Consider the following 26,603-nt stretch of genomic DNA (forward strand, 5'->3'; position numbering starts at 1 on the left):
AAAAAACTGAAATAAGGGGGCAGTCTGCAAAGGCTTAGATACAAGGTAATCACAGAGGTAAAAAATGTATTTCTATAACCATGTTTGTTATGCAAAACAGGGGAATGGTTAATAAAGGGATTATCTATCTTTTTAAACAATAACAATTCTGGAGTAGACTGTCTCTTTAATGTTACAGCACTGCATAATATGTTGACCCTTCGTAAAAAATAAAAATAATAATAAATATGAAGTAAAACAATAGTGATAATCTGGGGTTAATTTGTAGCATATCTATTTACAATTAAAAAAAAAAACTTGAAAGGGGTATTTCAAAAAAATATCTTTAAATACCTTAACCTTTTCCGGTCATATGTCGGAATGTATCCGACAAAGGGTTTTACCGCTTGCACATGGGCACAGAAAAATGCGGAGCCTACAATGATCACAGAGATCACATAAGAGCGCCCCCACTCACGCCACGCAGTCTGCCACACTGGTCCACCGTAACCCCACTGGCGCTAACTCCTCCCACACAAAAGCACACACACCGATCTCCAGGCCGCACAACAAAGATGCGATCTCCCCACAAACACCACACTCACTCCCAAGTGATCCCACACACACAGCACCTCACAGTGATGCAAACTCCCCCCACACCCACAGCATCCATAGCGATGCTATATATGTAAAGGGTGCTGTGTGTGCAGTGGGGGATCACATCTATAAAGGGTGATGTGTGTGCAGAAGGGAATCACATTTCTATATGATGCTGAGTACAAGGGGAGCTGCGTTAAATAATTAAATAAGACCTGCTGGCGCATTATGTCAAAATTAATAGGACCGGATAGGATTAAGGGGACATGAAATCCAAAATGTTTCTGTGATGATTCAGATAGAGTGTAAAATTTTAAAGACGCTTTCCAATGTATTTCTATTATCAAATTTACTTTGTTTTCTTGGTATCCTTTTTTAAAAAACAGGCAAATAGGCTTCGAACGTGCATGTGTCTGGAGCATAATATGGCAGCGGTTTTGCAAGATTGCTGCTATATAGTGCTTCAGACATGTGCACACTAACTACCTAGATATGATCTTCAACAAAGAATATAATAAGAACAATCTAATTTGATAATATAAGAAAAGTTCACAATTAAAAAGTATGGCCTATCTAAATAATGACAGCAAAAAAATTGGGGTTCATGCTTCTTAAAGACTTGAAATTCCTAATTATTTTGCAATTGTTAAACATCATGCACCTTCTGATCTTTTTAAAAATATATCAATTAATATCATAATATTTAGTAAAGATTCTACAAATTAAAAAAAAATCCACTCCTATTCCTTTTTTATTTCTCATGCACATTTGTATACAGTTTCAAAGTTTCATAATCAAAGAATGTTTTCTTTATTTGCTGTTAAAAATATTGGATGAAACTCTATTGTTGGTTTAAAACCTATTAAAATGTTTTTGGGGAATTTTTTTAAAAGAATTTTTAAAATTTTCAAAAAGTTTATATTTTTCATGTAAAATCCAGCCCATGCCAGTTAAAGTGGAGATGTCCTGATTTTGTATATTAAAATGGTTCTAACAAAAAAAAAGGCATTTTGATGTTACTTTACTTTTTTTTTAAATAAGAATCACAGTGTGGGGTTGACATTTACCAAGTACTCTCCCCCAGCTAAGTCTAACATTTTAAAATAAATTTTATTTTCTATAAATTGTCCTTCTTTCAGCTCTGAAGTTTATCCAAAAAAAAAAAAAAATTGTTTAGTTAGATATTGTATGTTGTTTCCTAAAATGTCAAATTAAAGAGGTAACATCTAAAAATATATACATATTTTAGGAGGAATATTAACTTTGAATTATTCATATACAACAATCTCAATTTAATCAGCAGCACTTTAAAAAAATTCTGATATTACACAAGAAGAGTTAATTTCCCTGAAGAGCTGTTGATATCAATTCTATCTGAAAATGACATACCCCAATTTTGTAATTAAGTCAATTAGATAAATAGCTGCCCCATATATATTCCTGTTAGCAGCACCTGTTCTGTTTATTAGCAAAATGTCTACTTGTTAAAGTAATGTTTAGGTTGTTCTAGTTTTAAGTTCCCTTGAAGGTTCTGGTTTTGCTAAATAGGATCAATCTGTTAGCCAGCACTGATTATGGATAGTAAACTTTTGTTTGGGTAAGATCTGAGATTTACAAAATATATGAACCATTTTATTAATAAAGCTAAATATTTGTCAAGTATAATATTAAAATAAATCTGATCCTGTATTTTGTATCTCAGGATTGTGTGGTTTGTAGGAGTTTGGGCATCTAATGTGCAGGCACAAATAAGCTCATCAACAGGTAATTGTTTTAAGGAAGAGGTGGAGGAAAAGTCACTGAAAAATATTGCACTTACATTTGTTTTGTTTTTTCTTTAAGATTTCCTAGAGGTCAGCTGTGAGAGGTCATTGTTAAACATCTATGTGTCTTCAGAGCATGTTGTTGATAAACATGTGACCTTTTCAGCTATTGGTGAGTATCTGCATTAGAGAATATTCACTGCAGGAGCTTGGAATTAAATTATCTTATAAAATAAGCAATTTTTAGTTCCCAAAGGGAGAAATTAAAGGGGCATGAAAGATGGATGTTTGTGTTTTGAGATTTTTTAATTTGTTTTCCTGAGGAAAAAGCTTATATTGGCTTAAATAGTGCTTTCAAATGATTTTAAGTATTCAGTCTTCTAAATACAGAACACAACTAATATAATAGTACTGGTGCCATGCTGTACTACAAAGTACAGTGCATATGAAGAGACCCATGTATAAGAATTTTAAGCTTTGATGTATTTAGGACATTTTTAATGGGATGTTGTACTGTAAAACTGGTTTCTGCTTATTATGTTTCCAATGACTTGTTATACCAGTTGGAGTGTATAGGGAATTGTTACTTGGGGGGTTGTATTTAAAATAGCTATTTTTGCTCTTTAAAACCATAACCCATTCAAATGAGCTAAACTTGCAGGTAGTATTTTAGGAGTTTGCAATGTGGGACATTTTATTTTGTTTGTTGCTATCCTTGCTGGGAGAACAGATCACTTTATATAAATAAACATAGAGGCTACCTTATCTCTGTCTTCGTTGACCATTGAAAAAAAAATACATATTTTAATAATACCTAACACTCCCTAAAACCCAATGGAAGGGTTTGCTTCATCATCTTAATAACTTTTCTGTACCCGCTACTGCAGTATTAAAAGTATAGGTGGCAGTTTCAACAGGCAAAAACAGCTATTTCAAATGCGACATAAAGGTAATTGATCAACGTAAACTGTAGTTATGTGAAAGGGTGATAGAGATTATATATTTCATGGTGGCCCTATATCTGCCATGATTAATGTGCCAGGTAAACTGTTCTGCACCCAAGTGTTCCGCCATAAACCTGCATATGTGATAGATGCAGAAATGTGGAAACATGATTATTACATTCTTCATATTATGTATGTTTTTTTTTTTTTGAAGATTTAGAACTATATGTTGCTTGCTTTTTCTGTAAGTTTTGTTCGTAGTGTGTATGTGTGTGGTTTTTTTGTTTTTGTTTTTTGTTTTCTCTCTAATATTTATAAAGATTTGCTGTGTTTGCATTCAGTAGAATTAGTTTGTCACATTAAGGGTTATGCCTTCCTGCCTGCATTTTTGTTTAACCTAATATTGGCATGTTGCAGATGAGGGTACTTAAGGCAAAAATATATCTGATGGGGTCCTTGCTATAAAAAGGCTGACACTCTTCTAGAAGAAAGCAATGGCTTAATAGTCTGAACCACAGAAGCGTTAATCACTCTTGTATGCTTTGTCTGGCAGGAATTAGTAAACTGCTCATTAAGTTTGAGAATCATGAGCTAAAATGACTGGTGATAGGTAGTTTGGGGGTAGCAACCTGATCAATGCCTAGAGCAGCACAGCACCTAAATATGCCTCTGGTTACAACACTGCAGCTAAGGGGAATAAAGGATGTGATATCACTTAAAGGGACAGTCAACACCAGCATTTTTTGTTTTTGTTTATAAAGAAAGATAATTCCTTTATTACCCATTCCCCAGTTTTACATAAACACTGTTATAGAAATATAACGTTTACCTCTGATTACCTTGTATCTATGCTTCAGCAAACTGCCCACTTATTTCAGTTCTTTTGACAGACTTTCATTTTTAGCAAATCAGTGCTCACTCCAGGTTAATTTCATGTGCATGAGCTCTATATTATCTATATGAAACACATGAACTAATGCCCACTAGTGGTCAAAATGCATTCAGACTAGAGGCAGTCTTCAAGGTGTAAGAAATTAGCATATGAACCTCCTAGGTTTAGCTTTCAAATAACAATACCAAGAGACCAAAGCAAAATTGGTGCTGAAAGTAAATGGGAAAGTTTTTTAAAATAACATTCCCTATTTAAATCATGAGGTTTTTTGGGACTTGACTGTCCCTTTAAATTTATATGCAAATTCAATGACCTTTTTATAATACCAGACTTAAATTTTTGAACATTAAAGGGACGGTAAACACCAGAATCTTTGTTGTTTTAAAAGATAGATAATCTCTTAACTATTCCCCCAGTTTTGCATAACCAACAGTTATGATACACATTTTACCTCTGTAATTAACTTGCATCTAAGGCTCTGCAATCTGCCCCCTTATTTGAGTTCTTTTGACGCTTGCATTTTAGCCAATCAGTGCTCACTACTCGGTATATTCACCTGCATGAGCTCAATGTTATCTATATGAAGCACATGAACTAACGCCCTCTAGTGGTAAAACTATCTAAATGCATTAAGATTAGAGGTGGCAGTAAAGGTTTAGCTTTCAACTAAGAATACTAAGAGCACAAAGCAAAATTGGTGATAAAAGTAAATTGGAAAGTTGTTTAAAATTACATGCCCTATTTGAATCATGACAGGGTTTTTTTTGGACTTGACTGTCCCTTTAAATATTACTTTGTATAAATAGCTTTAACTGTGAACCATTGTGCAGTATATCAAATTAATGCTTTTTAAATTAGGTAGCCAAATTTCTTCAGCTATGGCATGGTTTTATACACCTTTTTAACTAGCTTATCTACTTTGTTTTGGTCTCTTGGTATCCTTTGTTGAAAAGCATACCTAGATAGGCTCAAGCTCAGCAATGCACTACCAGGAACTAGCTGCTAACTAGTGGCTGCACATATGCTCATCAATGGCTCGCTCCAATGTGTTCAGCTAGCTCCCAGTAGCGCGTTGCTGTGCCTTCAACAAAGGATATCAAGAGTTGAGCAAAGTATATAAAAGTAGTAAATAGGGAAAATACTTAAATTACTACCTGAACCATGAATGAAATGTGTGTGTGTGTGTGTGTGTGTGTGTGGGGGGGGGGGGGGGTTAAATTTTAATCAGAATTTTCGTGTTTTTTTTTTTTTTTTGTCTTTTAGACCAATATGGGCAAGCCATTGAGATTACGACTGCTGTGGCAGCACAGTGCGGTTACACATTGTCACAGGACTTCTGGGGTAACATTAATTTTAGAGCTTCACTGCTTAGTTGCTACACTGAGATTTCAGTAAGTTACTTTTAATGCTACTTTGCTAGACCACAGTCTGTATCCATTCAAATTCATTGACTTTTATAACCATTGCACTTTTTAGGACAACTCTAATTTCACTGCAACCATAAGGATTGATATAGCACCTAGCACGGACAACAGTAAAGCCCTGAGTTATACCAGAACAGCCACTTGTCCTTATGTCTGGGATGCCAGAGAGATTGTCTGTGAAGCCAACTACATGGAGGTAAAGCGTTGATTCTTTTTGCACTTTACCTTTTTAAAGATGCATACATGCACAAAGAAAATATGTTTAAAGAGATATGAAACCAAATTGTTTTATTTTATAATTCAAATAGAGCATGCAATTTTAGGAAACTATCTAATTTACTCCTGTTTTTTTTATTCGTTCTCTTGGTGTCTTTACATGTTTAGGGAGCCAGCCCATTTTTGGTTTAGCACTCTGGGTAGAGCATGCTGATTGGCTACAGTGAGCGCTACCCAGGGTACTGAACAAAAAATGGGATGGCTCTCTAAGCTTACATTCCTGCCTTTTCAATAAGATACAAATAACCAAGAAAAGTTAATGGGAGGAAATTACAAAGTTGATTAAATGTGTATGCTCTTAACTGAATTGTAAAAGAGAACATTTGGGAATTAGAACCTTTTTTGCACTATTGCTTGCATCTAACTTTTTAACCCCTGAATGAGTTAAATAGATAAAATCAGGTCCACAGCAGCATTGCATTAATGAGAGATGACTGAACACATATGGTGAGCCAATGACAAGAGGGATATTTGTAACCACCATTCATAAACTAGCTCCAAGTAGTACATTGCTGCTACAGAGCCTACCTATGTATGCTTTTCAACATTAAACAAAGTAAATTTAATTGGAGTAAATGGGGAAAGTCTCAATATTGCATGCTATTTGAACCATGACCGTTTTTTAATTTTGACTTTTGCGTTTTTTGTTTTGTTTTTAAAGGGAAATTGTGTTTTTAAAAGCAATTAATAAAGACATCTTGTTAGTAAAATTTAAATTGTTTTGCTGCCCAGCGACAACCTGTGAAAAGCCTCTTTAGAATTGTTTTTCTGTAGCAAGTTAGAAAAGAGGTAAAGCTGTAACCCCGGCTGGCTTGGGACACTCTTTAGTATGCTGACCTATATAAAAGCTTTCGCCACTACAGAAGCTAGATACTATCCAAGGGAGGCCTGACCTCTAGGCCTAACGCCTTATTTCAAGTGCCAGTGAAGCTCATTATTACCCTGTTTGCTGGGGTTACCTCGGGCTGTACTGCCCTAGATGTTTGCTGCCCCTTTTTGGAACCCTGCTTCTCTGCCAAGTAGTTGGTGCCCCCTGATTTGTTCTTTACGGGTTTTACTGCCTGCTACATGAACAGGACTGCCTCAAACCCTTCAGCCTGCCACATGAACTGAACTGTCTGACAAGACTCAATATACCTTGTCACTAGCCCCTGAAGTCTGCAAGGTCTTATTGGGGATGTCCTTTCTCTCCCAGGTTAGCCTAATAAGGGCCTCCAGGATACATAACCCCAGGAAAAAGCTGCTGCGCCAGCTCAGGTGTCTCTGAACCTTGCTTTCAGAGTGTAGTGTTGTTGTTGTTGTTGTTTTAACCCATTCTCTTTTACAGGTACCTTCCTCTGTCTACACAATACTAGTGCTGCCTATAACTAATTAGCTCTACCTGTCCAGAATAGACCGCATATATATCCTCCACTATACACTTACACCACTAATCTGATCTAAGCCCCTTCTCATTTAACATTGCACCACGCTCTCTCCTTATCGCTAAACGGCCTTGAGCATCCCCACGCCTCACTCCTACACCTAGCTTCATTTTGCATTTTCTCTCACAGGTGCTACCATATAGAACTTACATAACACCAACCTTCTTAATATTACTTGTCCTAAGCAGACCCACTACACTCTCCCCACTTTTTCGCCTGTCTGAACAAACTAACCTAAGCTTCTCCTCAGAGGTCTGTATATTCTAAGGTCATAACTACTGAGGCTCCCTTAGGCTACTACTGAATTTGTCTTTACTGTATACTCAGCCCATTTAATTGATCTATTGTAACCGTGGGCCTTTAAGTGCAGCAACCAGTATAATTAATTTACCAAGAAGGTTTTGCTCGATCACTGCAGGTGGTGCACCATTTACCCTGCCTAGGGCAAGGACTCTGATTGTATATCTCGTGGGTGACCCCCGGCTGGCCCCCCTTTTCTGGCCCAGCTTGTCTGGGCTGGTCACTGGTCACTTCCCCTTCCCCTTTTTCCCTTCCGCAAGGTTGTATCCCCTGTTCCCGGGCCAGAAGGAGACTTACCTCCAAACTTAATCTTGGTTCTCATCTGCAGCTTGAGGTGAGTTTGCATTTGACCTGTCTGGGGGGGTCTCGCTGGCCCCCGCCCTCCGGTGGAGGCTTTCCTTTTTACAAACTGGGCCTGAGGACATTTAATCTCTAGCACGGTGGCCGCCATGTAGGGGTTGGGCAGGCCCTCTGGGCCCCTCTTTATGTGCTGCTTAATGTGATTCTTTGCTCATGTTCTTATTTTTGTAACAATCTCTGGTGCCTCCATCTCCTGACCTGTCCTGTGTCAGCATTTACTCCATTGACTTTCTCTTTGCCACTAGTTCAAAATGTCTCATACGGCCAGGCGAAACACAAAAACACCTGGATCAGTGAAGAAAACGTTGCTAGATCACTTCTCCCTGCCGCGTAAGAAGCTGGAAGATGACTCCAATGACGGCCTGAGTGGGTCAGAATCTCCCTGGGGGATGGCTCTCAGCATGAAGCTATGTAAAACCCCAGGTCCCAGCACTTCATTACTGAGGACACTCTTCAAAAGATGTTAGCTAGCCAGACCCGCTTCATCACAAAAGAAATTAAAAAAAGCCATGCTGAGCTCAAAAAAGATATTTAGGAAATTGGAGAACAGGTGGACTCCCTGGAAAGACGGCAGGATGATATCGCCACAGACCAATCAAACCTTTTGGCCTACTCTGAATCGCTGTCAGATCAGCTGAGTCAGCTAGAGTTTAAGCTGGCGGATGTCAAAGATCGGGCCCGCAGAAACATCAGATTTCGGGGTATACCAGAAGACATTGCATCAGCAGACCTGCAAGGCTTTCTTCAGGAGCTATTTGACAGTTTGTTGGGTCCCATGGAAGGTCTCACCAATACTATGGAAAGAGCGCACAGAGCACTACGCCCAAGGTCTGTCTCACAAGAGAAACCAAGAGACGTTATAGTCTGTTTTCACAGCTTTCTCTTCAAAGACAAGCTGATGCAGGCTGCCTTTCGCAAGCCTCGGTTACCAGAAAAATTTCAAGCCATTCAACTTCTTCCTGATTTGTCGGCCCACGCCTTGCAATTCAGAAGGCAATACCAGCCAGTCACACTGGCCCTCAGAAAAGCTGGCATATGTTATAGATGGGGTTACCTGTCCAAGCTGCTCATCTCAAGGGACAATCAAACCCATATAATCTACTCACTGGCCCAGGGCACCGCATTGCTGGCACAGTGGGTATCACCAAAGGTGATACAACGGAACTCGCTCCCAGTAGGGCAAAATTGAGAGCCACGGCCCCTGAATGGACCGCTAAGGACCAGCGCTCCAAGAGACAAATGCAGGACTCTCAGGGTCTTCAAGACCCCTCTTCCTGAAAGTGAGGCATCATTGGTCAGTAAAAACTTATCAGTCATCATGCCTTAACGTAGGGTCCGCCCCTAAAGGGTGGCCCCACAGCTAACGAGGTACTTCTGTGTTGGACCCTCTGTGGTCCCCGCTTGGACTATTGTTAATGTTATTAGCTTTTTTTAAGTTCATACTTGCACTATTAGAGTTTATACACGCTTCTAATATTTTATGAGGCTAACCCAGCACAGGTCATTTGCCTCTAATTGGGTAGGCGTGATACTACCTTCACTTTCTAGATGGTACATGCACTGTTTTATCACACTAAGTTTTTTTGGTACGCTTGTCTAGAATGGATGTTTTGCATTTTACTTAGACTTGTTGTTGCTGTCCACACATACTTGTCAATGTTCTCACAGGTTTAATATTTGTCTATACATTTACATGTTCTCCTTCCTCTGTGCATAGAGGGGCCGATGGCTTCGGCTCTCTCTCTGTATACTTTTCTCATAGCTCCCCCCCCCCCACATAGGTAGCCCACGCCAGGGTTCCAATTAGGTGAACTATTTTCACCTCATTTTCTAATACAACACCTTAGAGCTGATTTCTTGTCCTAATCCCTCTCCCTAACTTTTTTTCCCCCGTTTTCCATCCTCTTCCCCTTCCCTAGGCCTGACTTGTGAGATGGCGCACTGTTTAAAAGTACTCGCACACAATGTAAGGGGTCTTAATTCCCCTTTTAAAAGGAGTCTTTTGTCCCGTGAACTCTAATTCCACAATCCAGACGTAGTTTTCCTGCAGGAGACTCATTGGCAGACAGGCGCCCCCCAATATTTTCACTCTCGTTCCTACGAAGTCCTACCACACTCACCCTTCTCCAAGAAGGCTAGAGGCACGGCCATTTTACTCTAACAGGATCGCCTATGAGCAAATTCACGTAGTTACTGACCCCCAAGCCAGATATACAATTCTGATTTGCAGACTGGACCATGTTCTTCATACATTGGTCTCATCTCCCTAATTCCCGGCAGCCTGCATGTCTCCACACTATTCTACAGACACTAGATAAGATTAAGCAAGGGAGGGTCTTGATTGCTGGTGACATTAACATGACATGGGAGCCAGAACTTGACCGCAAGCAGCTAAACACTAGCAGTAAACATTCACAAAAGGCATATACATCTGCCCAATTCAGGACAGTAATGACACAATACGGGTCCTTTGACATTTGGAGAAGTCTACATCCTAATGACAGGGACTTTACCCACTACTCTCATCCCCACAAAACTTATTCTCGACTGGACTACATTTTCTGCCAGGCAGGATCCTAGGATTCAGTCTCCCGTTCTAGCATCCCACTCAGCTCCTGGTCAGACCATGATCTAGTAATGGCAGACCTATTCCCCTCGGATAAACTACCATCTAAATCCACTTGGTGCCTTCCTAGACACATACTGGCTGATATCCCATTCAGAGAAGAACTGAGACAGGACCTGGTTGAATTGCTGGTCTGTAACAACAACGGCCAGACCTCAGATGATATTCTCTGGGGCGCGATTAAGGCAACAGTCAGGGGCCTTATTATCCGCAAACGGAGTCATTTGAGAAAGCTAGCAGGCCTTACTCTTGTACAGGCACACAAGAAACTTAGATCCCTAGAATCCCTTAATCGCTCTTCCATCAGCTTAGACGTGGCAGCTCAAATTACTACAGTTAAGGAGCACATTCGTAACTTAGTTACGCCGTACACAAAACAACCTCAGCAAATTAAATCAACTATACTACTACAAAGGTAATAGACCTGATACCATGCTCGCAAACAGACTCGGGCATAAATATAGCACTTCCCGCATTTCCCAGATTAACTACAACGGCAAACCGCATAAGAAATCCTCTCAAATTGGTGAATGTTTTGCTGCCTTCTATTCCAATTTATATAATAAAAACTCAGACTCCTACCCCCACTACTAGTCAAGATATCAAACTTCTTATCTTCAGCCAACCTTCCCACGCTTACAACCGAGCAACAAGACTCACTTACAGCCCCTCTATCTTTGGTAGAGATTAAACAAACAATAAAAAAATCTAAAGCCCTTTAAGGCCCCCGGACCTGATGGTTTCTCTGCCCAATTTTACAAGGTGTTTGCTAATGAACTATCCCCCTATCTGCAGAGGTTTTTTGTCTTAGCGAGTAAAGAGGGCTCCATGAGAGAGGAATTCTTAAATGCTGCCATAATTACCTTACCTAAACCTGAAAAAGACCCTTCCTCCTGCGCAAGCTATAGGCCAATTTCTTTGATCGACATGAAAATATATTTTAAAATTCTTGCTAACCGTATCGGCAAGCTTCTCCCGCACCTTATAGGCCCTGACCAAGTAGGGTTCATTCATAAGCGTGAGGGGCCTGACAATACAAGGTGGCTTGTTAATATTGTTTGTGAGTCTACCAGAATAGAGGCCTTTCTCGGTTATCTCTCTGGATGCCGAGAAGGCTTTTGATAGTCCGCTGGTCTTACTTGTGGGAAACCCTCAGCTTTTAATTTTCCCCAACCAACCTGCAGAGCTATTCAGGTGTTATACTCTACCCTGTCGGCTATTGTTAGGGGCCTTGGCTTTCAGTCTGACCCCTTCAGTATTTCTAATGGCACCAGGCAGGGGTGTCCTCTTTCTCCGATGTCTGCCCTGGCGGTTGAGCCTTTGGCTGCCCATATTCGCGACGACTCATCCATTCCAGGGATAATGCTTTCAGGCACTTTGCAAAAAATAGCATTATTCGCGGATGACATCACAATATTCACTGCAGATCCAGGTAGAGCCATCCCTAGACTATTGGATGTCTTAAACCTTTGGCGACCTCATTTTATAAACTGAACGCTCAAAAGACGGAGATATACTGGTGGGGCTACTCTCACAATTATATTCACAGGTTAAAGGAACGCTATAACTTTAAATGGGCACAGGAGCAGGTCACTCATCTGGGTGTAAAGATATCTAATATTGCTTCAAAAATGATTAAGGATAATTATGTCCCCCTGCTGTCAGAATTGAGATCTTTAAAAAAACACTTGGGATCATAAGTCCATTTCATGTATGGGGCGTATTGCCTCTATTAAAATGTCTTTCCTTCCTAAGCTCACCTACTTATTCAGGTGCCTCCCAATTAGAGTCCCCATGCAGCTCTTACTACAGTTCCAGAGTGAGATATCGGTTTATTTGGCGGGGGAAGACTCCCTGAATAGCCCAAAAAATCCTGAAATTCCCTATCCATCTAGGTGGTCTAGCGTCTCCCTCTGTGGTAAAATATTACGAGGGTGCCATGCTAACCCACATCTCCCAATGGGGGGTGCTTCAGTCCTGTGACAAATGGCGTGAGATTGAACCTCCCTGCCCCACAATATCCTGCTTAAAGATGTAATTTGGACCCCTCCGCGTAGTCGTAGGAGTCTAGGTATCAATAACCTGGTCATTACAGAATGCCTTCAGGTATGGGACAGGATCCGGCACCGCCAGTTAATCGCCCCTCATCTACCACTTCGGTGGCTGGTCTCCTTACTGGGCTGGCAGATACCCATCCGACTATATGGGCCAGACTGGGGATTAAGCAGGTCTCTGACTTCTGGTCAGCTTTGCAGCCTGACGGTTTCATAGACCTGACTCTCTTGGGCACCCCCACAGTTATCCCTCCGCTTCTTCTTTTTGAGATTACCAGGATTAAGTCTCCTGAGAAGCTGGGGTTTCCTCCCCACTACCTCTCGACAGCCCACCCCGTGGGAGTCAATTTGGAAGACGGGTCGCAGACTTGTTAGGCCATTATTGATCCACTATGGATTACTGGACGGGTCTGTTCCACCTGAAATCGCCCCACATTTGCTGATTTGGGATGCTTTGTTGCACTCTCAAATCTCGGTAGATTCTTGGCAAAGGGCTATTCTTCTTACAAAGAAAACCCTTCATTGCATCACAATGTTTGAGACCTACTACAAGGTCCCATTGGTACCTGGTCCCCTCTCGGCTGTCAAAGATGTACCCAGGATTTCACCCCTCTGCTGGAGGAATTGTGGTTTACAGGGCTCTATGCTCCACATTTGGTGGGAATGCCCTAAGATTCATCTCCTATGGTTTCAAGGATTTCGTGTCCTCATGGATTTCGGAATTCGAGTTCCGCCTGGCCCGGCTACTGCACTGTTACATTTAGGCCTACATGACTTACCCAAGCACCAAAGCATTTTCAGTATATATTTACTAGCTTCTATTAAAACTAATTTGGCTAGGTTCTGGAAAAAAGACTCTCCCCCTTCGTGGAACGAGATAGTGAAAACCATGGCCTTCCTTTACACCATGGAAAAGACTATATACTATGACTTAAATAAACTGGACTTATTTGAACTTGCTTGGGCCGACTGGAAAGACAAGTTTGACACTTCCTGGCACCCACCTGTCATGACCTAAAGCCTTTTGCCTGTTACTCTCTGAACTGCCTACATCTCGCCCTGCTCCTCTCTCGATTTGTTTTTTTTTGTTTGTTTTTTCCCCCCCCCCCCCCCCCCTCCTCTCCCTCTGGTTCATGTTCTGGTTTCAGGACACGTGAGGTGTTGTATTGGTTACTTTATGGTCCCCCACTTGTATTCATTTTGATGTGAACTGTTGTTTCTACACTAGGGGAGACCATCCTGTATTTTGTTCTGCTTATTCTTGTTTTTTCTTATTGCTGTATTTACCTTGGGACCTCTGGTCCAATTCATAACTGCATATTTGTTTACTTTCGATGTATGCGATTGGGACCTGCGTGTCCCTCATTGTTTCAAAAGTTTGAAAATGAGTAAAAAATCTTTAAAAAAAAAAAGCTTTCTTTTGCTGTACAGCAGTGTTAATAGATTTTAATCACTAGCACCTTCTGATTGGCTTAAAGTGATTATTAAAGAGAAATCAAAGTGCATGTAATCTGTGCATTCATATAAATCAGTAGCTGACCTTCTCAACAGAGGACCATGGTGCAAAAAATGTATTTGGGGTCCCTAAAGGTAACTCAGTAGTAGGCAATAATATACATGCTGCTCTGTATAATATTTTGAGATGGACCTGAAACCTGCTCTAATAAAAGCCTCCCCTGCATTAGGATTGTACACATTCTGGTCACACCAATGTATAGACTGACTGCTATGGGGCCCTCCAGCATTTGGTCCCTGGTGCCACCGCACCTGCTTCAACAATGGTAGTTCTAACCCTGATACAAAATCACCACCTACACTGATCAAGTAATCGGTGTAGACTTTTGCATGGTCAAATGCATCTCTAGGGGCCAAAAAAAATTTCATTTAACTATAGGAACGGCAGGAAAAAAACATTAGTTTGACTACTCACAATTGATCACTTTACAGAGAATTAAATAGTTTTTGTTTTTTTTCCCCCTGACTTTGTTGATGAGATTTAAATTAAAAGAAAGGTCAAGATTGAAATGTTCATGAATGAGTTTGCATTGTAATAGAATAATTTTTGCAATATACTATAATTGGCAAAAATGCTTCTATCAAACTTTGGTTAATCAGCAGCAAATGAAAATATGCTGTGAGGGGCCCATGCACCAGTATTCGAGCTTGGCTGGTGGTGGTTTGTATTGTCTGTCAATGGTGGTGTCTTTTGGAAAGATACCTAGTTAGGTTTCTGGATCACTACATGGAAGGAAAATGGTGTTGCCGTTAGGTTTGGCTCCTCAGCCATGGTTTTCCTGGAGACTTATAAGTTATACATGCTGCAGGGTGTGCAGGTAGGAACATGAAATTTCACCCTAGACAGCACACAAATGTTGACACTGAACAGCACTATTCATGCTCCCCTCTGCACACCTTGCAGCATATATAACAAGTGTTCAGGAAAACGGGGCAACCCTAGTTGTGATCTAGCGCTCTTGCAAAATTGCTTCCATAAAGTACTTCATGCACACTCCTGAGTTTGTCCCTGCTTTTCAGCAACATAAAGAAGAAAATTAGAAAGTTATTAACATTTTATTTCATGATAGGACATGTAAAGGTATCCAGTCTGTCATTCACAGCAGAATTAAATTTACAATTCTCACCCTGACCTACAAAGCCCTTAACGCTGCTCCCCACTATCTATCCTCAGTAATCAACAAATATACTCCAGCCTGCCCACTAAGATCCTACAATGATCTGCTCCTTGCATCTTCAATATCCCTACCTTATGCTAGACTGCAGGACTTCTCTTGTGCGGCACCTACCTGCTGGACCACTCTCATGCTGTCAGACTTCCCCTAATCTGCCTTCTTTTAAATGCTCTCTCAGTAACCAATGAATTCAACTTGCCTAATAATTACCATGACCTTGCTCTGTATTAACATTCTCACCATTGCGGTCTTCACCTCCCTGTTTCTCACCCTCCTACCCTTCTAGATTGTAAATTCCCATGGAAATGGCCCCTCAATTCCCACTACTTGTTTGTCAAATGTTGTCTTGTCTCTTACAAGTTTTGTATCATTTTATTTAAACAATTTGTACCCATGTACAGCGCTACAGAATGTTGCTTTTTAATTAAATATAATGCAGTGTGGTTTTTGATTACTGGTGCACCTGCCGTCACAGCATAAGTGTGTTCTGCTAAAAAAAAAAAATTTTTGCTAATGGAAGTACAGTACATAACAAATGTTTAGATCAAATTGAACCTTATTCATGCACATTTCCTTTTGATCTTTCAATCACTTTGAATAGCAAATTAAAAAAAAATCAGATTCTTAATGCTTCCAATGACATTTCAAAATCTAATATATTTTTTTTTTTTTTTTTTTTTTTCTCCAGGTATCTGTACGGCGAAAAATCCCACAGATAGCGGAGAGTGGTTTCCCAGAAGAACCTGCTGACTGGGCTGCTGCCTTTCCAGATGTGAGATAATTTGTTCTGTCAGGCATTGAATGAATCAGGCTGTCCTTGGCTTAAGTTTATTTTGTAGTACATATTTACATAAAATTATTTTATTTGTAGGCAGTTTCTGGACTCATGTCAATCTGGCAAGTGGTTTTCCATCTTACATCCTCACGAAAAGCAATGTTGGTCAAAAACGCAAACGACATGGGCTATGGCATAAATACCACAGAAGCAAGAATTCTGCTGAGAGCTCCGTATAATGCCACTGAAATACAGTATCAAAATGCAAGTAGCTGAGGCCTCTGCAATATAAGGCATAGTTTTTATGTGGAATAAACACTTAAAGGGACATTAACTGTAAATACTATGATGTATTCAAATTAAAGACGTAGATGCATTTGAAATGTATTTAAATTGAAGAATTAAGTGTAAAAGTTTAGTTAAAGGGACAGTCTACACCGGAATTTGTTTAGATAATCCCTTTACTACCCATTCCCTATTGAATAACCAAGTTATTAATACACCTTTTACCTATGATAATTACCTTGTATCTAAGTCTCTGCAGACTGCCCCCTTATCCTAGTTCAGTCATGTGTGCCTTTTAGATAACTCCATGGGAGTGAGCACAATGTTATTTGAGTCAGCACTAATTTGCTAAAATGCCAGTCTAAAACATTTCAAGTAGACTGTCTTTTTAGTTTTAAAAGTTGCTTTTAGATTGCAAGATAATCTTCTGAGTGACTGAATTGCAAACCATTTTTGCACAAGGGCCTATAGAATTAATGAGGTCCAATGACACTGATTGGCAGTTAATATCATTAAAGGAATTGCATGTGAAGCCTCTTTGCATTGTGCCATTACACACATTGGGGCCGATTTATGAAAGTGCGAGCGGACATGTTATGATGTAGGGTATCATGTCCACTGCACATCGCTAAATGCCGACAGCATACACTGTTGTCATTTATCATTGCACAAGCAGTTCACCAGAAATGCTTGTGCAATGCCGCCCCCTGCAGATTTGCGGCCAATCGGCTGCTAGAAGGGGGTGTCAATCAGTCCAATCATATAGGATTGGGCGGATTGATGTCCACAGGCGGACAAGTTATGGAGCAGCAGTCTTTAGACCACTGCTTCATAACTGCTGTTTCCGGTGAGCTTGAAGGCTCGTGCGGAAACAGGGGCATTAAGCTCCATATGGAGCTTGATAATTTGACTCCTAAGTGTTATGCAAATACAAGTACACACACAAACTCACGTGTGTGATAAAGGGACAGTCTACCATAGAGTTGTTGTTGTTGTTTTTGTTTTAAAAGATAGATAATCCCTTATTATCCATTCCCTGGTTTTGCACAAGTTATATTATACTTTTTACCTCTGATTACCTTGTATCTAGGAACCTTCTTCCAGCCCCCTGATCACGTGACTTATCTATTGTCTTAAATGTAGCATTTTGTGCTAAATCTTAAAGGGACACTGAACCCAAATTTTTTCTTTTGGAATTCAGAAAGAGCATGCAATTTTAAGCAACTTTCTAATTTACTCCTATTTTTTTCTTCGTTCTCTTGCTATCATTATTTGAAATAGAAGGCATCTAAGCTTTTTGTTTGTTTCAGTACTCTGGACAGCACTTTTTTATTGGTGGATGAATTTATCCACCAATCAGCAAGGACAACCCAGGTTGTTCACAAAAAATGGGCCGGCATCTAAACTTACATTCTTGCATTTCAAATAAAGATACCAAGAGAATGAAGAAAAAATGATAATAGGAGTAAATTATAAAGTTGCTTAAACTTTCATGCTCAATCTGAATCATGAAAGAGAATTTTTGGGTACAGTGTCCCTTTAAAGGACCAGTCGACACAGATTTGCATAATCAACAAATGCAACATAAGACAATGCAATAGCACTTAGTCTGAACTTCAAATGAGTAGTAGATTTTTTTTTTTTTTTTTGCTGACAATTTTAAGTTGCCTTTTTCCACTCCCCCTGTACCATGTGACAGCGATCAGCCAATCACAAATGCATACACGTACCATGTGACAGCCATCAGCCATTCACAAATGCATACTTATTCTTGCACATGCTCAGTAGGAGCTGGTGACTCAAAGTTTAAATATAAAGACTCATCATGAGATGCAGGACACAGCAAGATGGTACAACTATTTTATTGTAGAGCATGGAAACGCACATCTGGTAGCTTTGATTTCACTAAGTAACTGCGACACAAACAGACCTAAGCCCCGCCCCAATCTGGTGACTTCACTTCCCACTCATCACATCTTCCCCCTTTTTCAAAGGACGAAGCATACATTTTTTTTTTTCTTCTCATTTGAATATAACTAATAAGGTATACAACAGTTTTGTATAGTATATAACAAGTTACAGAAAATATAAACATGAATTACATCCTGACTTCTACATCGGAGTAGACTACCCTAGTCCAGTGGCCATGGGATTATTCTGCCCATACTTCCAGTCACTGTTCTAACTAAAGTTAATTCCAATATCGGGCCGGAAGTTTCACCACTCTTCCGCTTGATGTAACTCTGCACCTCTTTTAAAACAGGGGATCCCACTGGCAGTGGTACTGAGGCATCCAGTTCCAAACTCTCAGGTACAGGCTGAAGATGTTTTTGGTTACAGTGTGTAACTGTCCCTCCATCAGTAAGGACTACATAAGACCTTGGTTCTGGAGAGCGTCCAATTACCGTAGCAGGCGTCTTCCATTTCTTCTCATCATCCAGTTTAATTCTGACACTTTGCCCCGCATTCAGCTCCTGCAAGGGCCTCACAGAATGTCTCCTGTCATAGAAGAATCGATAGCCCCTTTTTGCCTCTTCATCCCGAGGAATAGAGCTAGTTGGCTGGAAGACACCCACAGAGGGTAAGGTGGTGAGAATCTGGTGTCCTAGCATCAGCTGTGCCGGGCTAAACCCCATGGCTTGAATGGGAGTCGCCCTATAGGACAAGAGGGCCAGGTATGCTCAGATTGCTTCAAAATTAATTTTGTTGTTTGAACTGCCCTTTCAGCCATTCCATTAGCCTGCGGGTAATGTGGACTTGACGTGGAATGTATAAAATCATATTCTCTGCTGAAAGAACTGAACTGTGTTGAAGCGAACTGCATTCAGTTATCACTCACCAACTCCATTGGTATGCCCCACCAGGCGAACAAGCTCTTGAGTCGAGTGATAACGGCTTGACTTGTGATTTTATTCAAAGGTGCAATTTCCAAATACCTGGAATAGTAGTCGATCACGACTAGGAACTTTTTTCCTGTGCAGTTCACCAAATCAGCTATTTTCTGCCATGGGCCTGCAAGCAGCGGAGTAGAAATCAAGGGCTCCCTTCTCTGAGAAGGCCAGCATTCCCGGCAAAAGGCACATTTAGACACATGACTTGCAATGTCGGAACTGATCCCAGGCCACCATACTGCCGTAGCTGCCCTTTCTCTGCACTTTGTGATGCCTAAGTGGCCATCGTGAATCCTGTTTAACATCTCCTGCCTCATGCTGACAGGAATAACAATGTGGTCCTGGAACAGCACCAACCCATCCAGCTCCGTGAGCTGCGACCTCTCTGACTGGTAAGAACTTAGACATCCAGGCTGCCCGACTCTCGGGCCAACCTTCTTTTATGTACTTTATAACTTCTTGAAGGTCTGTATCTAAATATGTCTCTAAGTCCATTTCTTCAGGAAACTAGAACAAATAGAGGCCAGAACTGAATCTACATACACTTTCACATCTGATTCAGTTGACTCTTCAGCAGCAGCCAGCGGGAGCCTGGACAGTGTATCCGCCACAACCAGTTGTTTCCCCGGCACATGCACTGCCTGAACGTTGAACCTGAGCAGCCTCATTAGAAGTCTCTGGCATCTTAGGGGTGTTTTGTCAATATCATAGGAGTTGATTAGAGGGACTAGCAGTTTGTGATCAGTCTCCAGACTAAATTTCTCTAAACCCCCTAGGTAACACTGAAAGCGCTCACAGGCCTAAACTGCAGCCAGGCACTTTCTCAATTTGGGCGTATTTTGACTCAGCAGCCATCAGAGTGCAGGAACAGTAGGTGATGGGCTGTAGTTTGTTTTCATTCAGCTGCAGGAGGGCGACCCCTAATCCATAACTGCTCGCATCAGCATTAACCACAGTCTTTTGGAAGGGTCGTAGAACCCCAACACTGGGGCAGGGACTTGACCTGCATAAGATTCTTCTTGTGAAGGTCCCCAGATCCAGGCAACATCTTTCTTTAGCAACTCTGTGATAGGGTGTTGTATTGTGTATAAATCTGGAAGGAACCTGCCCACATAATTTACGAGGCCCAATATTTGTCTCAGCTCATGTACATCAGAAGGACTTTTCATCTGTTCAATAGCACAAATTTTCTCAGGGTCTGCCATCCCCATTGATGATATGCCCAAAGTAACATAACTCAGTTTTCCTAAAATGGCATTTCTTTGTTTACCTTCAGCCCGGACTCTCTGATAGTCTGCAGCACACAGCTCAATTGCTGATCATGTTCCTCCAATGTAGACCCATACACTAAGATGTCGTCCATGACGACTGCCGTGCCCACATGGTCTCTTAGGAGAGAACTAATTTCAGGAGCAGAGGATATCCCGAAGGGGAGTCTGCAAAAGCAAAACCGACCTACTGGTGTAATGAAGATAGTCAGTTTGTGGCACTTTGGAGCTAGAGGTATCTGCTAGACTCATCCAATGTAGTGAAGAACTTCACCCCAGCCAATTTTGGAGCTATGTCTTCAAGTGTCGGCAGCACATATCGCTCTCTTCACCACCTCATTCAGCCTTTTCAAGTCTACACATATGCGTACCTTCCTGTTTTTCTTCGCAACAGGCATAATGGGGGCACACCAGTCAGTTGCTTCAACAACCTCTTCAATAACCCGCAGAAGCTCCTTCTCCACTTGAGGCATGAGCGGGATCGGAATTCTATGGGGAGTGGTAATGCTGTATGGGACTGCGTCACCTTTAAGTGATATACGGACTGGGTTCCAATTCACCAAACATATCTTCTGAGATCTTTCACTCTGGCAACTAGGCCCAAACCACAGGCTGCTTTTCTGCTCAATAAGTTGTTAAAACACTGACCTCTAATCACATGCACCCACATGGTGAATTTCCTTTGCTTGTACACTCAGTTGGCAAGAAATTTCCCCACACAATCAATGCGGCCACCAGGACTATGGAATTTTGTTGTAACTTTCGCCAGCTGCGGCTGTCGGCAGTTTTATGAATGCTGCAAGAGACATTACAGTGATCTCTGCTCCTGTGTCAATTTTAAAAGCAACTTTGGCTCCCATTACAGTAAGAGTAACCCTCCAATCATGTTCTGAACCCGGCTGTTCAACAGACCCCACAAAGGACACTTCTTGACCCTCCTGGTCACTATCCACCTGCATCTCCTTAATATATTTAGTCTTACACACCACTTCAAAATGACCCATCCTGTTACATTTTCTACATCTTTTGTCTTTAGCAGGGCATATGACACTTTAATCATGGGCACGGTTGCACAGTGTGCATCGGGCATGCTGTGCCCATCCACTTCTGGGTCTATCTGCTGCCCTTGGTCTACCGCTCACACTGCCTTTCACTAGCAGCTCTCCTGAACTGCTGCACTTCATCCACAATACTGTCAGACCTCAGAACAGCACTTTCCTTTTTCACCAGTTCACTCTGGCGGGCCATCCTAATAGCCCCATCTAATGTTAAATCAGACTCTAACTGTAGCTTCAGTGAGACTTCAGCATCTGCAATTCCTATGACTATTCTGTCTAATTTGCTCTTCTTTAGCAACACCAAACTCACAGAATTCAGCCAGTTCATACAGGCTGTGCACAAATGACTCCACAGATTCTCCCACACGCTGAGCACGTTTGTGAAAACAAGCTCTCTCATGAATCATTTCTTTTGGGCACAAAGTGGGTACTGAGTTTATTCATAACTATTTCAAAGTCAAATTCTTCCCCTTCTTGGAAAGTAAAGGCATTGAACACTGGCTCCACATCTTTCCCTATAAGAGTATAAAAGAGAATTAACTTGTACTTCACCACTCTCCTTGTCCAGCTTGGAAGCAATCCTGAAGCTTTGAAACCGCTGACGCCATGTGAGCCAAGCTGCAGGCTGAGAGAAATCAAAAGGCTCAGGTGGGGTAAACTTTGACATCGTCATCGATCGGGAAACAGAAGCGCAGGCAAGAACTTCTGACACAATGTCATGAGATGCAGGACACAGCAAAGATGGTACAGCTCTATTTTATTGTAGAGCATGGAAATACACATCTGGTAGATTTGATTTCACTAAGTAACTGCGACACAAACTGACCTAAGCTCCGCCCCCAATCTGGTGACGTCACTTCCCACTCATCACAAGACTGTGTACACATTTTAATGGAAGTAAATTGGAAAGTTGATTTAAAATTAAAACTCCCATCTGAATAATGAAAGTTAACTTATACTAGACTTTCCCTTTAATTGTAGCCATGTACTCACAACCATCTCAATGCTTTATAACCCAGGTGCTATTCCTCCATAATCAATATCCACTTTTAGTCATGAGGACACTCGTAGCCTTCAAAAACTTCTCTTTATTCATATCCATATAAATTCCAAATAGCTTGTCAACCTTTCGGCTTTACATTCAAGCCTTTGTCAAGACATTTGTAACCTCTTAAAACTATACATTTGTATCAACCATATATCTTGGTGGGTTTTTTTTTTGTCCCTGTAAAGTGACATGAAACCTAAAAAAATATATATATATTTCATGATTTAGACAGAACATACAATTTTAAACAACTTTCCAGTTTACTTCTGTTAAATGTGCTTCATTCTCTTGGTACCATTTGTTGAAGGAGCAGCAATGCACTACTAGTTTCTAACTGAACAAATAGGTGAGCCAATAACTGTGTACATTGTGGTACATAAAACGGTGTATTCTGGTTATCCTTTATCATAAGTTTCCCTTACCCTGTCAAGGGTCTCAGATTTAATTTTAAGTCACATTAACATAACTTCACTAGTTCAGCAGCCTTTTCACACTGAATCACAATTAGTTTTTTACTCAAACCGGTTGCTATTTAAGCACAGCTCTTCCGTGCTATCAGTGATTTAGTATGCGTCACTAGTCACATTACCAATTACATTGCTTCATTCTCGGATATTGAAAGCTTTATCGTAATGATACACTGAACCAGTGACTACTAATGTATATCAGTGGACAAATGTTCTCTACCCTAATTTACAAATACTTATGACATTATTGTATCCATCTGAGTTGAGTGTCAAAGGGAATTCACTGAGCTTACTGTGTGTGTATATAGCTACTCTTAAAGGGACCTTCTATATGTATATTACTATTCTTAAAGGGATCATGGCAAACTAATCATTCTCATTACTTCATTGTGTGACACTGAATTTTTCCTCCATTATTTATGGAGGCTTTTTCATTTGGTTGGATTCTTCTGGTAAAAGGAAGTGACGACTTAAACAAGTCAATAGTGAGGTTGTTATCCAGGAAAAAGAAAAATTGCAGTCTCTCTGGGGATGACCATGAGGCTTAGTTATTGAAGCTGCAGACTCAGGTGGATCTTACCAACTTTAAAAATAAAAAACTACATGTTGTGGAAGTCATTATAGGGAAAATGTTTCCTGGCTTGACAGCAAAGCTTTTAAAAATAGACTAAGGATCATGGATAATGGTACGGATTTTTTTGGTGGTGTTTGTTGTTGTTGTTGTTGTTGTTGTTGTTGTTGTTTTATACCAGTGATACTGAGCCAATTAATAATGAAGTGGGGAGAACAGGGAACCACACAAATACAAACCAAACCACCAATGTCTTTTTAAAAAGGACATTCCAAGAAGATACAGAATCCACACAAGTAGGGATTGGTTCTGTAAGGAAAGGAACAAAACAGGAGAATGTAGTCATTAACATCCGGTCAAATACTGACAGATCATGAAATTAAACTGCTGAATAGGGGACTGAATTATAACACTACACTAATTTGGATAACATTGTTAGTAATTACATAATTTAAAGCTTTGACCACTTCAGACAACAAATGTAACTAGGATGATTAATTTGCTGTGGTCCCTTTAAGATATAGGTAAGGTGCTGTGGACATCCCATATCTTTTGGGGGGGTGGGGGTTGTGAGGTTCTGGCAGAGAACCTGTTTGCACTAGCACACCTGCTGCATTATTGCTTGGAAGCTTTCCTATTAACTAATGTCCATTTATGTTTTATACATATAGATGGTCCTTTTTTCAAGAGTAGCTATATATACACAGAGTAAGCTCAGTGAATTCCCTTTGACTCTTTCCAGAGTCAGCTGCATACAATGTGATCAGTATTTGGAAATTAGGGTAGAACATAACCAGTGACTAATAATATCAGTGGACATGTGTTTGACGGTATCATTATGATCACAAATGGCTTTTAATATCTGAGAATGGATCAATGTAATTTGTAGTGATGCATACTGCAGCTCTGATAGTATGGAAGAGCTATGCTTAAATAGCTGTGCTTGTAATTAAGTTTTCATGGAGCATATGTAACTATCGTCAATGTTGACATAAATGATGTAGTGCTTGAATACGAGAACTGAAACGGTTAGATTTGTTTACTAATGTATTGCAAAAAAGTTTACTAATCACAATTTAAATTCCTTTCATATGCAATTTTTTTTTATTTTTAACTTCTGATAACTAATCTTTTTAGGTTCAAGGAACAGAATTTTCAACAGTGAGAGCCACAATATTTTACAAGCAGCAATGGCTAATACTAATGGTTGATACTGCAGCTGCCTGTCCAGTTGGTAAGTATTGTGCCACATAGCCCTCAGCTACCAAGTTAAAGATTAATGCAGATGACAAATTCCCCAAGGTATAATTATTTGAGCATAAATTCTATTAACCTTGGAAGACATTGTTTAAAATATTTAAAACTGATATGCTTGTGACAGAGTAAAATCCCAATTAAATGTAATAAAATTGAAAAATGATTTATATAATTTGTCATGAATTTCAAACAAGGTCAGGGTTTGGGGGTCAATGTTTTCAAGAAAAGAAATTTAGTACTTTGCCAACATTTTGATCTCATATCATTGTGTTTCATGGAGCAGAAATATTTTAGAGCCATACATTTTAATGTAATTAAAGATTACTTTTTAAAGGGATTTTTAGGAAATTTAAACTGTGGCATATCTGCATTTAAGCACTGCATTGCAAAATAAATGTGTTTAAAATTATTTAACACTAATCAATTTTTTTTTAATAAAGAGATTTTAGAATAGAACTTCTTATAAAAGCTGGAGGAATTAATGTTCCTGGTCCCATTTGCTTTGGGCAGTTGGTGACAAGTGTATGAGCTTGTAGTCTGAGCTAGCCTATCACTGTTGGATGGGTCAGGTAAACTACACCAAACTTTTATAGGTGGAGGCACTCGGACGTCAGAATTCAGTAGGCCTCAGAGAAAGCTGCAATTTACATGCATTTAGCTTTGAGGTTAGTTATGAATGCCAAAAAATTACCTGAAACTAATCGGTGATGTCAAATCTTATCTCTTTATAGATGATGTGACTTTTACCAAAGACACGATCGTGTGGAATGTTCCCAAAAATGTACCCATACTGCTTACTGGTGCCAGTAGAATAAAGAGCCAAACAATTCAGTTTGGGGTCAACCTTGTCACTCTGTCAAACAGTGAAGTCCTTCGCCGCGGATACACAGTGATAGACAGTGACCAATCCACTAGAGTGTTGGTTCCTATGGGTGCTCTGGGTGGCTATTACAAGGTGAGTAGAGCAAAGCTGAACTTCTGAGGGACACCAGAATTCCAGGGTCATAAAGGAATTGACTGTGCAAAACATACTGTTTATAAGACTTCTGTAAATGATATTGGCTGAGTCTATTTATGAGATGCACAATACAAATCCACATCTGTATAAATGGAGTAAAGGTGAATCTAGACAATAAGATTAAAAGGAGAAAAAATGTCCACAAAACTAAATCGGTGGATCAGGGTGTACAGTTGGGGGGGCTCATCTATGACCTATTCATACCCTAAAGCAGAGCTTTCCAAACTTTTCATGTTGGTGACACACTTTTTAGACCTACATCATTTCGCGACACAGTAATTTAGTTGTACTAGCAAACAGGAGGTTAAACTAACTTGTTTTAAGAGATACGAACACATACATAAACTATATAATGAAATGTATTTACAAGTAACAGTATGTAAGTGCAAGAATTAAAAAAGTTTAATAACACCAATAGCTGCTTACTATTTTAATGGGGTGTATGAGGTTGATGGGATGAACACAATTTCTGAATATTTGGTGGAATATTAGATAAAGACACTCACATTTCATCATCAAGAACTTTTAAGCTTCCACTTCCTATCCATATATCAAGAGCAGGAGCAGCAATGCACTACTGGGAGCTAGCTGCAAAAAAAGTCCCACTGACTTCAGCTCAGCGTTTAAGCTGCCGCC

General features: G+C 40.2%; 1 protein-coding gene across 1 annotated transcript in view; it reads left to right on the forward strand.

Annotated features, from left to right (window-relative positions):
* The first annotated feature begins 2,150 nt into the window (after positions 1-2,150).
* LOC128657011 (uncharacterized) overlaps positions 2,151-26,603 on the forward strand; it is a 43,451-nt gene continuing 18,998 nt past the window's right edge. The window contains exons 1-9 of the mRNA XM_053711234.1: positions 2,151-2,173; positions 2,279-2,340; positions 2,419-2,511; positions 5,439-5,566; positions 5,652-5,795; positions 16,018-16,101; positions 16,201-16,368; positions 24,830-24,926; positions 25,681-25,904. Coding sequence (XP_053567209.1) covers positions 2,151-2,173; positions 2,279-2,340; positions 2,419-2,511; positions 5,439-5,566; positions 5,652-5,795; positions 16,018-16,101; positions 16,201-16,368; positions 24,830-24,926; positions 25,681-25,904 — 1,023 coding nt within the window. The remainder of the gene's footprint in view (positions 2,174-2,278; positions 2,341-2,418; positions 2,512-5,438; positions 5,567-5,651; positions 5,796-16,017; positions 16,102-16,200; positions 16,369-24,829; positions 24,927-25,680; positions 25,905-26,603) is intronic.

This window comes from Bombina bombina, chromosome 4, assembly GCF_027579735.1.
Source record: "Bombina bombina isolate aBomBom1 chromosome 4, aBomBom1.pri, whole genome shotgun sequence".
Lineage (NCBI taxonomy): Eukaryota > Metazoa > Chordata > Amphibia > Anura > Bombinatoridae > Bombina > Bombina bombina.